This window comes from Syngnathus acus, chromosome 17 (assembly GCF_901709675.1).
Source record: "Syngnathus acus chromosome 17, fSynAcu1.2, whole genome shotgun sequence".
NCBI lineage: Eukaryota > Metazoa > Chordata > Actinopteri > Syngnathiformes > Syngnathidae > Syngnathus > Syngnathus acus.
Genome location: NC_051102.1, coordinates 1,282,598 through 1,296,246, shown reverse-complemented (window position 1 = coordinate 1,296,246; position 13,649 = coordinate 1,282,598). Strand labels below are relative to the sequence as shown.

General features: G+C 41.8%; 1 protein-coding gene across 3 annotated transcripts; it reads right to left on the bottom strand.

Moving 5' to 3' along the window:
• Positions 1-321: 321 nt before the first annotated feature.
• sugt1 (SGT1 homolog, MIS12 kinetochore complex assembly cochaperone) lies at positions 322-12,905 on the bottom strand. 3 transcript variants are annotated; one of them, XM_037275930.1, is made up of 13 exons: positions 12,774-12,905; positions 12,634-12,682; positions 11,956-12,046; positions 11,658-11,727; positions 10,942-11,012; positions 10,630-10,683; positions 9,579-9,604; positions 9,370-9,395; positions 8,954-9,050; positions 7,635-7,742; positions 2,959-3,049; positions 2,060-2,265; positions 322-1,363 (listed from the first exon to the last, which is right to left on the bottom strand). In XM_037275930.1, the coding sequence occupies exons 1-13, from the start codon at positions 12,785-12,787 to the stop codon at positions 1,262-1,264; spliced, it is 1,005 nt and encodes a 334-aa protein (XP_037131825.1). In that variant the 5' UTR covers positions 12,788-12,905; the 3' UTR covers positions 322-1,261. The 3 variants fall into 3 exon arrangements, with proteins under 3 accessions (XP_037131825.1, XP_037131826.1, XP_037131827.1); XM_037275931.1 differs by having other exon boundaries at positions 2,060-2,262; XM_037275932.1 differs by having other exon boundaries at positions 2,060-2,232.
• Between the last annotated feature and the right edge of the window lie 744 nt (positions 12,906-13,649).

Sequence of the window (13,649 nt, the reverse complement as noted above, 5' to 3'; positions counted from 1 at the left end):
AGTGTATGCACTCGAGGAACTGAGGCTTTTCTTTCACAATCTTGAGGAGGAACTCACTCCTCCTCTTCAAGGCTGACCAAACAAGGCAACTGGCATTTGCAGATAATAAAGTGAAATAAATAAACTAAATCCTTCAGCTGGAGGACATACCTGAAGCATCCTTCTTTCATATCAGTGATGCCACATTGAATTGCCACCATCATATGATATAAACCCAACTTGGCTCCCTGCCATCCTAGATTGCTGTTCTTTGGGCTGACAGATCCCCGCCACACCCGCCCCCGAGACTTTTCAACCTGTCCGAAACAATTGTCAGAGACGTTAGAGTGACAAACAAGAAACCTTTTATTTAGACCTTGGATGGGAGGGATCACATGGGTGCAACAAGCGGCGTCATACCACTTACTGGGATCTCTTACTGAGCACAAGTGCAAAGCAAAAAGAAAAGACTTCCAAAGTAATCATTTAAAACATCTACATGAGCTCAAATGGTTAACTTTACATTTCTATACAAGCGCTGATAACGTGAAATCATAAAGGCCTTTAAAACAAACGGATGTTTTTGTCTATTTCCTTCTCTGTCCTTAATTATATAATTCAAATCTTTCAACGTATTCAAATTAACAGATAGGCAAGGGAGGCCTTTCGAGGTTATGAACACTATGCCACCAAACAGTTTGGTGCATTTAGGTTTGACATGCTACCAACGCATATTTTGGTGCAGGCTGGTGATTGGTTGACAAGAACTATAACTGCCAACAATCCCATGTAGCAACATGAGGGGAATAACACACGTGTTTTGTTGAACAAGGCTTGTCGTTTTTGCTAATAAATAAACACGCCGCATGGCTAGCTGAGGGAACAAGCCGGATGTTGTGCATTAAACTCCGTTGTTGTATTTTGCAAGTGGTCTACATTTTGCCTTTCCAACGCTACAATGGATTTAAAAAAAACCATTCAAAATGTAATTCGAAGAGTACATTCCAAGTTTGTATTGCAGGCACCTCTTATGTTTCATAGACATCCTGTACTCATCAGCTTGCCATTCTAGACAGCATAATGGTGAGCTGAGCTGAAATGAACTTACTAGTGGGTGGGAGGAGTCGCTTGAGTGAACACAGCGCAGTTGTGAAATGCTGTGGAAGGCGGAAAGCAAAAAGTTTTGAAGCCCTCCCGCTGAACTTCAGACGGGGTTAGGTAGAGAACGATCAGGTCAAACCCAGGGGGAAAAAAAGAAAAGAAGAAAAAGCGAGGGAGGTGTTCAGTTCTTTTTCAACTCAACATCATCGGGTGGGCTCGCTTCCACTTTTCTCTTGCCAACATCTTTCCAATTGGTGCTCAGGACCGTGCCGTTTGACTCCGTCTGCACAGGCAAAGGGGAGAGGAAAAAATAAATAAAAAATCACTGCAGTGGGATGGGGCAGCTATTTCATTGGCAGTCTTGTTATGAATCACCTCTTTGCTTCAAAATGCTTACACCCTAAATCAGTTGACGGCAGCAGTGCTGCTTTTATTCATTATGTAAAAAAAGAAAATAAAACACTCGGGGGGCTAAACCCAAATCACAGGATTCAGTCGGATGACAGTCAGCACTTCACGCTGATGAACTGACTCGCGTCTTTTCTTCTCCACACTTCATGCGCAAGACAAAACTATCTTTCAAACTAGTTCAAAAAAACCCGCACCAGATTCCCGTGTTAGCTGTGACAACTGCGTTCTCATGCCTCGGTTGAGCACCATCTTGCGATAATTTAGAAGCAAGTAGTGCCAAAGGTTCAAGTGAAAGCACAAAAACAGCATTGCACAAAATGGCCGACACTAGAGCTACACCCAACTGGATCAATGGCTTTTTCTTTGGAGGAGAATTCTGCCATAACACATCATTTTGCAATACATATGCATTTTTCAGTTGTGTAATTTTGTCACAGTGCAAAGCCTGCTAAATTCAGATGAGAAGAGACTCCGTACAAGGAGTGACTGTGTGCTGTAATCCCGACTGGGCTGACAGGGAACGACAATTATGTTAATGTTTGCGTAAATGCCGAAAGATTGCACTCACAAAAGACTTGTTCATGGCGCGCTTGATTTCGTCCGAGCCATCCGAATAGATTTGCTGGAAGAGCTGGTTGAGCGCCGCGTCGCCCTCCAACTTCTCATTTTTCTCCTCCTCGGTAATGTCCACCACCATCTTGTCCCATTTGCGGTTGTTTTGAGACGATGTCGGGTGCTGATCTGGTTGCAACAAGAACGCTTGTTGGACAGCTGCTTTGGCAACACAATGGATGTTTTAATTACTGACAGAGAAATGATTTGCTTTGATGATACTTGAACAAATCAAAGTCACTTTTGGGTTTTAAAATGCTAGTTTATCGCTTAACCCACATGCGGTCAGAAAACCATTTTGCATTTCAATGGAGCGAGGGATCAGATGATCGCATTTGTGCATTTCCTGCAAGGCTGCAATAACGGCTCAATGGGAAGGGTGATGCATGTAATCCGGACGCAGATTTGCATAAATAAGAAACCAAATAAGAAGCAGACGTATTGGGGCCAAGTGTGGACCCAAAGCGGTGTGATCTCATAATAGGGGATGTCAACGCTCGTGTTAAAACGCGACAGCGAGTAAACACCAAATGAGGTTGAGCGGGTTGAAGGCAATGGATAGTTTGATTTCACACTTCAACTTTTCCATCTGCGTCCAGGCTCACAAAAGCGATTAAGTCTTTTGGCAATAGAACGTGGGAGAGTTATATTAAGCTGTCAGAACTCTCCTTTTTTCTGCTCCACATTTCTGCTGTCACACTAATGAAAAGACTAGGAGAGCTGGACTTGCCACTTTTTCTTTGAGAGCACAAAATGACTTTTGGAAGGAGGCAGTGTGCGAGAGCAGGAGAGAAAACGAACACGAGGCTTCGGTAGTCGACGGAGGCGGCACAAATGCAAAAACTACGGACTGACTTGGATCGAAGTGTTTGAGGTTGGATTCCTGTCCCTCTCCCTCGAGCTTCTCCCATCTGATGGCATCTGTCTTCTTCATCTTCATCTCCACCTGACAGATAAGGGGAGGAGAAGCGAGGGGAGGGGAAGGAACAAGGGAGATAACAATGTGTAACAAAATGTTTTTCTTTGGTGCGTGGGGACAAAAATAACACTTCTATTAGAGTGACATATTAGAGTGAAGATACATGACATCTGATCATTATTGAGGCCACAGAGTGTGTCTGTTCTGAGCCGCCGTCGGTCGACTCGGCCTCGGTGAGTGTGCATTTGTGTGAGAGGGGGAGAACGACACATCGGGGGATATGCGGGGGCACAGCTCAATCTTGTAGCACACTGACAGACATACTGCACTAACGAGATGCCTGTCAGCCAGAGGGCTAGTGTGAGAGATGGAATGAGCAGGATGTGTGTGTGTGTGTGTGTGTGTGTGTGTGTGTGTGTGTGTGTGTGTGTGTGTGTGTGTGTGTGTGCTCGCTGGCAACTGTGTGAGTATATGGGGGCATTACAGAGCATCTGATCCAAATCATTACACCAGGAAAACATGAGAGGAAGAAAACAATGCAGCAAACCCTGGCATGGACTTGCATTTAATGTTGAGCTACCCTGACAAGCACATACCAGCCAAACACGCAAGATACAGTCAGTTGTAAGACCCATGCCACCGACCATTAATGACGTGTGTGTCTGATGTATATAAATCTGTGTGCATGTGCAAGGCAGCCTTAGTTATGTCAGTGCAATTAGGGAACATTTCCGCTCTGCTGGGCAATGTGTTGCTTCATTTATGAGGGTGCCAGAATTGGAGAGGAAATCAGAGGTGGACAAGTGGTGAAGAGGAGGCAGAGTGCCACAGAGTGCAGACAGGGAGAAAAGAGAGGAGAAAAAAAAAAGATTGCTCCTGTCTAATTAATTACCTTGGTGTGTGGCTTTAGTTTAGGTCGCTCTAAGGGCCACCATTTGATGTAGCAGTAAACAAAATAAAAAATTCTTGGTTCTATTGGTCACACTGGTTTTAAGCAGGACCCATTTTCAAACATTCTTCCCAATCTGTGAAAAGTGGGCACAGTGGAATTGTTTGATAGGGATGGTCAAGTAGCGACATCAGGTATCGGCACACATGCAAGCATCTTTTCAAGGCTGCCATTTTGTGGCTATTTTATAATCAGGAACTAGAAATGAAAAATTTGAAGACTAGAAAATTTGCATCAATTTCATGTAAATCTAAGGAAAATGACTATTTTCGAATATATATACCATATTTTCCAGACTATAAGGTGCACCGGACTATACGGCGCACCTTCAATGAATGGCCCATTTTAAAACTTTGTCCTTATATAAGGCCCACCATTAAGGCATCATGTCAGATTTTTAATACAAATCAAATCATTCTCCATTTTATCTTTTTTATTTTAACTTCAGACGCAACAAATTACTTTATAATCACAAAATAATGATCCATAGTCTTTTTGATTCATGATTCATAGTCTTCAGCGGGCCACTTACGATTGATTTCATGACACAATGCTTCGGGCCAGTTTAAATTTAGGAATTTGGTCCATATATAAGGCGCACCGGACTATAAGGCACTGTTGGCTTTTGAGAAAATTTTAGGTTTTTAGGTGCGCCTTATAGTCCCAAAAATACGGTAGGTCTTTCTTTAAAATTATCCGTCACTTTTTTTCCAGGAAAGTTTATGTAGCAAAAGTAGTAGTGGTCTCGGTACTTAGTGTTGGTGATTATGCTAATTTCTGCTTTTTTATTCATGGTGTTTCCCACTAATGTTACACACACATTAATAACAATTTTCACTGCTCATCAATAATCACAACGATCTTGCGAGTAGATTTCTTCTGAAACGGGTTGAAACTCCTCGAACGAATAACAAATAATGTAAAAAAGGCCAGCCAGTGTTGCAGGTGACACCAGGGTCTTAAATATTTTTGTAGTGCTAAATGTGGTGGACTTTATGCATGTGCATGTGTCCGTGTGCGTGCTTCTGGGCCATACAACATTAATCTGCTGCCACATCTGCGTTTCCTGCCTTTTAACGAAATGGCAGGCCAGGCGCTGTGTGCGTTTCCGTGTGTGTGACAGGCGAAGCGACGGCCCGTAAAGGAATGTGACAGCATAACCACATGGAGGGCCACCACCATCAGGACCTCGGGGGGCGCACACATGCACACGCATGCACGCACGCACACATTATTTACAGAGTGGCACTGGGGTCTCGTGTCACTTGTCAAATGTCCCCTCCTAAGCGCCTTCTTTTTTTCAGAACCCTGCGGATTTCATAAAGCCTCAGCTCCAACGACACGTTTATGAAATAAATCTTTACATTTTAGGCATGAAAATTAAAGAGGGAAGACAATACGAGCTATTTGCAGAAAAAAAGATTAGCTTTGGATTGAACACAAAAATAAATGTGGATTTCAAGTTGTGTTTACGTGTACATTTGTGTGCTTGCGTGCTCGTGCGCATATCAGCCGTCTGCTCTGATCAAACACACTGGTGTGTAATTGGCTCGCTGTTGTGGCGGTGACCCCTGCGGTTGGAATGTCTGTTGTGGTGGTGGACAGGAAGAGGTCAGACTGACAATAATGTGTGACCAAACACACACATACTTGGAAAGGAATGATGTTGAAAGATTACTCTTTAGCCTGTTGTCAAATTTGAATTTGTGTTTGTATGAGCACAAGCGTGTGTATGCATGTTAGCGCACCACTAATAAGATTCTTTTAAAGACAACAAGGAGATGACTGTGGCGCAAGAACTCTATCTCAGAATCAATCGACAGCTCTCAAAGCAACGTATCCTTTTTTTTTTTTTTTTTAAAGGCTCACTTCAAATACACGCCGCAAGTGTGAAGAAACTTGATTTCGCCAATCTTCCACACCTCCAAGTGACTTTTCTACTCGAAGGTAATCAGAGAAAACAACTCGGGAAAATTGAAACGAGGCTTCATAGGTTCACATTGTCATGCAAGCGTACACACGTGGTCACCTAAGTCATTTTGGAACCGAGTTACTAATGAGGGCTGTGTATGTGTGTGTGTGTCTGTGTGTGTGTGAGTGCACATACCTAAGGGCCATGTATACCAGAGAAGCCCAGTGGACCAAGCACCAAGCACACAGTCAGGGCTTTGTGGGGAGGTTTGAACACTCTGCCGCATTATCCTCAAGGTAGGTGCGTGTGAGTGTTTGTGTGTGTGTGTCTGTCTGTCTGTATGGGTGTGCGCCAGCGTTAAGGAACGGTGGTGTGTGCGTGTCATGAGGGGGCCTCGGAGACTGACAGTAGAAAAAGTCAAAGACAGCATATCAGGAGTTAAAAAAAAGAAAGACGTGTAGATGTACAAAGAGGCTGCCTAAAATGACTAAGTCGCTCAGAGTAGGCCCTCATTAAGTAGCAGCAGACGTGCACCTTGGTATGCAGTGTCTGCTGTTGCCATGGAAGAGCCAAGGTACTTTTTTTGGGTTCGGGTCAGCACTCCGTGGCAAGTGGAGACAATGGGCACAAAGGAAGAGAAGCTTCTGTGCAAGTAATTACTGAATTTTCAAGGAGAGTCTAAAAATTCAACACTCCTCTCACATTCTCTTGGACATACCTGGATGAGAAATATCTTTCTTCAGACTAGTGTTAATCAGTGAGATGATTCTTGTTACTGAAAAAAATGTCGTCAATGCACAAAACTAGACTAGACGGGATTCAAACCTCCACATTAAATAATAACTGCTACTGAATCACTATGAATTTTCATAGCTTAATGAAGATGAGATGAGAATGTAGTTCATTAAATGAAGACTGGGCTAAAATCCATTGACAGTTTAGCAAATTCTACATTGGCCAACCCTGAAAAGACACCAATAACTGCCACAAAAATGAACCTTTAGTCCGTAGACTCAGGATAAAACTTGACAACGGGCAAAACTTTGAATCTGCACACAGTCATTAGCACACATCAAACTCTAATACCCACTAATTAGTTTATAGTTTTAAAACAGTGCCCTTCGCGCTCATTAGGCCCGTAATCACTTTAAAAGTGCTGAGGAACTCAAAAGTGTGCAGCCTGAATGACTGCATGAGTAGGACAGAGCGAATCCCCGACCTCAACGTGTATAGCCGGCGAGGATTTCTTCATCTCTTCTCTTTCAGAGAGCTTTAGCGGCATTAAGGAACTATGGGAAGTGGCAGCTAGTTCAATAGTTCAACAAATGTTGGTGCCAAATGTATCAGAAACAAAACAGAATTACTGAGAAGACTGGACATAGTGGCTGCGTAATATTGGACGGAACTAGTCAAACTAGTGCAGATCTCCCACAAATTAAAATATTTCACATCATGGTGGGTGGTATTTTCAATGTCTTGATACAGATACATCAAATTTTGCTATTTATGCAACTGCTCTCACGGTTAAGGATCACGGAATAACACAAAATGGCAGCTTTCAAGTCTGTTTCTGATTCATAAACATGTCATCTGTCTCATTACAAACATTTTTTTTAACGTGTATGACTCTCATTGAGCAACAAGCACAGATGTCCACTTTAAATGATTATCATCATCTTCCTTCATAAATGTTCACAGCCTTGTTTTAAAAGCTGTTCTAAGGTCACGCACAGCCCAAACAAACAGCATACCTTGGTGGTGAGAACCCGGAAGGTGCTTTGTTGTGGGATGATGGGATGCAGAAGGTGGAGGTTGAGGTTGTAATTTTCCCCAGATGTCAGCCTTATTGAAGCTGAGAGCTGCAGAAAGCACGTGGATAACAAGTTGTTAAAAAAAAAAAAGGTCACTGACTACCATTTCTGAACAATCACTCACATAGACAAATACAAATGTAAATGTTTAATGGATGTTGTTAAATTCTTCAGAGCGCTGAATACTTTGGAGACATCTGCATGTTCAAGAAAAATAAACATCTGATTTGGTGCTGCTGTCCCCTGTGGCCGCAGTGTGATTAGAGACGAAGGAGGGCCAGACAGCTCCTATACACGGCCGGTCTGTCACTCATTGGGAGCGGATGGGTGGCTTGTTAACTTACAGCGAGCAACGTAACCTCGGCACGGTCCCAAATGCCCACGCTTATCACAAGCCAAAAGGTGCCCTTATATAGAACATGACTAGAAAGTCGACAAGTGCCTGCAGTTTGGCTCAGCAAACAAAGCTGAAAACACACTGGCTCCAATTCAATCAGGCCTAAATGAAATAATTCATCTGGAACAAAAACTTCGACAGTTAGCGTGTCGCTTTGGGCAATTCTTAAAAGAATCAGAGCCTTAATATTCATCGCATCAAGAATTCCGGCGGTGTCTGGATGTAGGTATACAAGTGCAGCGTACTCATCCGCCAGGGAAAAGAAATGGAACTCTTGCCTTTCATCTTTAATTTCCTTTGTATATAGTGACCTAGTAAAAGCGCAAACGTATCTGCCTTCGCACCACAGAGGGAGCTTTGGTGTGAAATACAGATATGTGACTATGTGATTTAGAACGAGGATTTCTTGATGGTAAACTCCATTTGTTATTCTTATATTTTATGAAAAAGACAAAGTTGTTCCCCGGGGTGCCCTGCAGTCAGCCGCTGAGAGACGAGAAGAGTAGAAATATAAAGGGGAGAGAAAGACGACTGTCCCCAGAGGCGCGGGCCCAGTGCGGCTGTTCCGAGATCAGTTACACCTCCTATCTTCAGGCAATTAAGAGGTAGGCGAATGGGGAGAGGCTAAATTGTTCTTAGAGCTACACTTTGGGGGCAACGTTAACAAGACATCACTAGAAGAATAGTTAGCCCGTGGGGAACATGTATGTGGGAGAATGTGGACTGGTGTTTGAGTCGCGGACACGGCAAAGTCACGCTTTCTGCCAGTTCAGTTTGAACGGTACAAGCAAATCAATCTGTCAAGCATCAGATGTGCACACATTAAAATAAAAATGGTTTAAACTCAAGAGGGCATTTATACCTCTTGTTCCATGAAGTTGACACACACAACGTCCTTCGGCACATTTCTTGCCATAACAGAGACGATGACTTGAGATTCTGTTTGGTACCAGTCATGTCTGCAAGAGACACCCAATGAGCGAATGGTCTGAAATACATTCAAATGGGTTAAACACTTTATTAGGCTACCAACTGTAATTCAAAAAAATACTTCTGTTTGCGATATTGTATGTGCAAAACTAGAAGCCCTCTATTCTTGAAGTGGAAGTCAATTTTCTTTTCTTTGCTCCTCCTTTAGGTTAGTATATACGTGCGTTTTTGATTAACGCTTGTGGAATAAAAATTAAGGCGATGAACCCATGGCTCAAATCTCGCTGTGACTGTATCAAAACATTCCATTAGCATAGCAACAAATCCATAATTATGTGGTATACTTACTTCACATGTGGCACTACTGGTATTTGCTGCATCATTTAGCCCCAAAGCAATTATATAAAAAGAGAACAACATTATGTTAAGCAAGAAACAAAGCAAACAAAACAAATAAGACGGATATACAATGAGTTTTGTGGGTAGCTATACAGAGAGAACTTGTGTTATTGACGCGGAGGACCAACGACTCCCCCAGGTGGCCATGCAGAACTCACCGAGTCACTGCCGTTGTGCGGCTTTTCTGCAGGATGAAAAAGGAAAATCTGGTTGTGTGACGTGCAAAGGTTTAACTCATCTTCTAAACAATTCAAGTCTGACTTTTTCCACACTAGTTCTTTTTCCTCAGCAAGACGAATTGACAACTAAGAAATGCAACACAAATTTGCCACCGGCTTGTTTACTGGACCACCCATGCCCAATAAAAAATAAAAACCAATAAGCATATTTTGTGAGCATGAGGAAGCCTGAATTGTACTTCATCCAGATAAACAATATTCACTGGCATCAACATACAGAGAGAACACGGACAGTGAAGAGGAAAGAGACGACAAGAAGCACGTTATGTTGTCTTAATCAGGTCATGGATGCGGGTGAGTGCTTGTCTGCTGTCTTGGTGGGCTTATGAAGGGGATCAGTCTAATTGGGGCTCTCCAACGTTGATGAATCACACCCCGCTGGCAGATGCATGAAGCATATTTGTCGTTTACACAAGATGGTTGAGACAACATGATATGAGCTACATCAAGTGGGTCAAACTCATTTTTGTTGCAGGCCACATCCTACTCAGTTTCCTTCAGAGGGCCATTATGACTGTCAACACCTTCTACTACATGCTGTGTAGGCTATGTAAAAAACTGAAGATTTTTTAAATAAGACACTAGTCAAAACTGTTCAAATATTTTTAAAAGATGAATGCTAATAAAAACTGCGAGCAATGTTTGTGAAGACGTACTGTAACTTTAGTATTGACACATGAAGTCGATGCACAAGTTGTCTTCGCGGGCCACATAAAATGATATGGGATGGGCTTATATCTGGCCCCTGGGCCTTGAGTTTGACACCTATGGGCTACATCTTTCAATGAACTCTGCTTCAGCAGGTTTATGGTTGAACAGTGGGTATTTTATATAATAAATAATAATAAAAAAAAAAAACACACATGCACGCATACACGCGCACGCATACGCGCACGCACACACACATGCCTACCTGTTCAAATATCAGTTTCATGTGATGTACAAATAAACTGGAAAACATAATACTCACCACCCAACATCTCCTCACATCGCTTGATCCAAACCTCAAATGACTTGTCAGAAACTGTCAAACACAAAAACAAGATGCTCTCTGTTTTTTTTTTCAAAATAAATTTATACACATAAGATATCTAACAATGTCTTGATAGTTGACATTAGTAGTTGTATTTTCAAACAGGTCTGTCATGGTTGGCTTTCCTTTGAAAAACCACAAACAGAGACTGTAGTTAATCACTTTGCAGCGAGCAAACGTCAGCAAATGTATAAAAAATGTCAGAGACAAACAGACAGACAAACACGTAATTGCAAAAGAATCCCCCACCATCCAGTTGTTGTCCCTGAGTGAACGCTGCATGGGCTGACTCATAGTGGTTCAGATGGTACTCTGCTATTCTGTAGGTATGAAAACATAAAAAAAAACAAGAAATGGCTGCTTATGCTTTCTTGATTCCAACAACACAAATGACCCAGGAGAGAGTACCGATTAAAGCACAAAAGTGGCTGCCAAAGTAGTAATGTGTGGCTTTTAATGTGACATGGTTTATTTATGAAGTTTTACCGTTAAGCTTCAAGCCACCAATAGATTTACCCGGAGTTGTCACATCTGACCGATAAAGTAAGAGAACACAATGGACGGTTAAAACCGTCTTGACTGAAAATTCATCAGCCATTTGTGGTTGGAGGCATATGAGGGCGGGACGGGCTGCCTTAACAGAGAAATGCAGATGTTTGTATGCATACCGGTGCACTACTGTTTAAGGAGCTATTGAGAGTGAATATAAGAATCTTGAGTTGAGTTTAAATAGCATAGAGAACGAGTGTGATAAATACAGCCATCTCTGCAGTGCGACTCACATCTCTGTTGTTTCTTTGGCAACCGACAACATGACAGCAACAGCTAACATGGCTAAATTTAGCTGCTTCTACAGCTTTCATGTGGTGTGTTTTGTTGTCCAGAAATTAGCGTATTTATTACTAGCTACATATTTATTAGAAATATACAATTTTCTTGACCAATCCCACACCCACAATACACACCCTGTTCGCATGAAGGCAAGGGAAAGGCCTGGATTCAGCTGTTGCACTTTCTTGGCATCTTTAACAGCACCTGTAAAGAGGTGACACAGAATATGTTGTGATGGGATTGTTTTTTTCAATTTTGATTTTCTTAAATAATGGTAGGGAAAAGGGGAAAGTTAGCAAATGTTTTGTCCACTCAGAAAAAGCTCACATAAAAGTATCCTAAATGATACATTTCTTGTTCATACAAAATAATTCTATTCTACAATAATGGTCCGAAATCCTGAAAAAAAAGGCTGGAAACATGAAGACTTACAGCTGTAGTTTTTGAGAAGTATGTAAGCATAGGCACGCTGACAGAGCCACTCAGTGTTGTCGGGGTCTCCTTGCAAGGCCTCGTTCACTGCCTTTAAAGAGAAAATTTATTCATATTGGTAATGGATAAATATACAGAATTCAGTTTTTTTTAATATAAAATGCTGGGGGGAGAATCCAGTGATTTATAAATGCCAAATGTCTTTACTTAGTTGACCCTTATGTTATTCATCACAGTTTAAAATTCTACTTAAATAAAAATTTACAAAACTACTTAAAGGATACTTGTTCTTACCTTTGGCTGATACACACTCAAGATAACTATTTGCATCACAAGTTACCATGGCGACTTAGACCAAACCACAATATGGATTTTAAATACTCAGACAAACTCGTAAATGGCCTAATTATTAATCTTCCGATCACAAACTTTTTGACAAAAATCAATGGACAATAATACACAACGAGGGTGCAAGGCAGGCTACCTTGGCTAACTAGGCTAGCTCGTGACAATCAAAGCAAAAGCTAACGTTAGCCTGCATGTGTGCACCCACGTTATTGTCTTAGAAAGCTAGCTGTGGCAGCTTGAATTACTAATCGATCAACGCCACCACGGCCACTTGCAAATCTATTTCTGATCCATGTGTTTACAACTAGTGCATGGGTAGTAAATGTTTACCTCGAGAGCTTTCTGTGGGTCTTCGTCAATGAGGCTGTCAGGGAAACTACTAAACCAAAAGGAAAAGAGAGCAATTTAGGAGCTAACCATTGTGCAAGCAAATGTTCTATTATTCTTCATATTGTTAGTATTTAACTTACAGTTTAGTAGCCATCGCTCTGTTGCTAGTTGGTCAGGTAGAGTTCTATTTTAGCCAGCCCAGCAAGACGCGCTAGTGAGATGGTACTTCCGCTGAAGTTGCTAGAAGCCGGAAGTGAGTATGTTTGTCTGGAAGACTGTTGGCATAATACAAAATAAAAGTATTCATTATTGCAAGGGTAATAAGAGATCACGTTTAAATACACCGGGAGTATGTATTGAGAGAGAGATTTTACTATTAGTTTGTAAATATATTTCACGTTGTTACATAAATAGTTATATCGTTGTTACATAGTTAGTTACGCACGTTCTTGTGATCAAATAATGTGACAGTGGTAGATGACATTTTTGGTTCACTCTAGGTCAGTTATTCTTAACCTAGGTTCGATCGAATCCTAGTGGTTCGGTGAGTCGGTCTCAGGGGTTCGGCAGAGCCTCCACTGCGGAGGTCCGAACACACCCGATTTATCGTGTAAATTCATGATGACGTATATCTGAACTGGTCTCGCAAAGGCAACATAGGTAAGTCACACTGATTTGCAGGTATGTACAGTGCCTTGCGAAAGTATTCGGCCCCCTTGAACCTTTCAACATTTCGCGACATTTCAGGCTTCAAACAAAGATATAAAAGTTTAATTTTTTGTCAAGAATCAACAAGTGGGACACAATCGTGAAGTGGAACAAAATTTATTGGATAATTTAAACTTTTTTAACAAATAAAAAACTGAAAAGTGGGGCGTGCAATATTATTCGGCCCCCTTGCGCTAATACTTTGTAGCGCCACCTTTTGCTGCAATTACAGCTGCAAGTCGCTTGGGGTATGTCTCTATCCGTTTTGCACATCGAGAGACTGGAATTCTTGCCCATTCTTCCTTGCA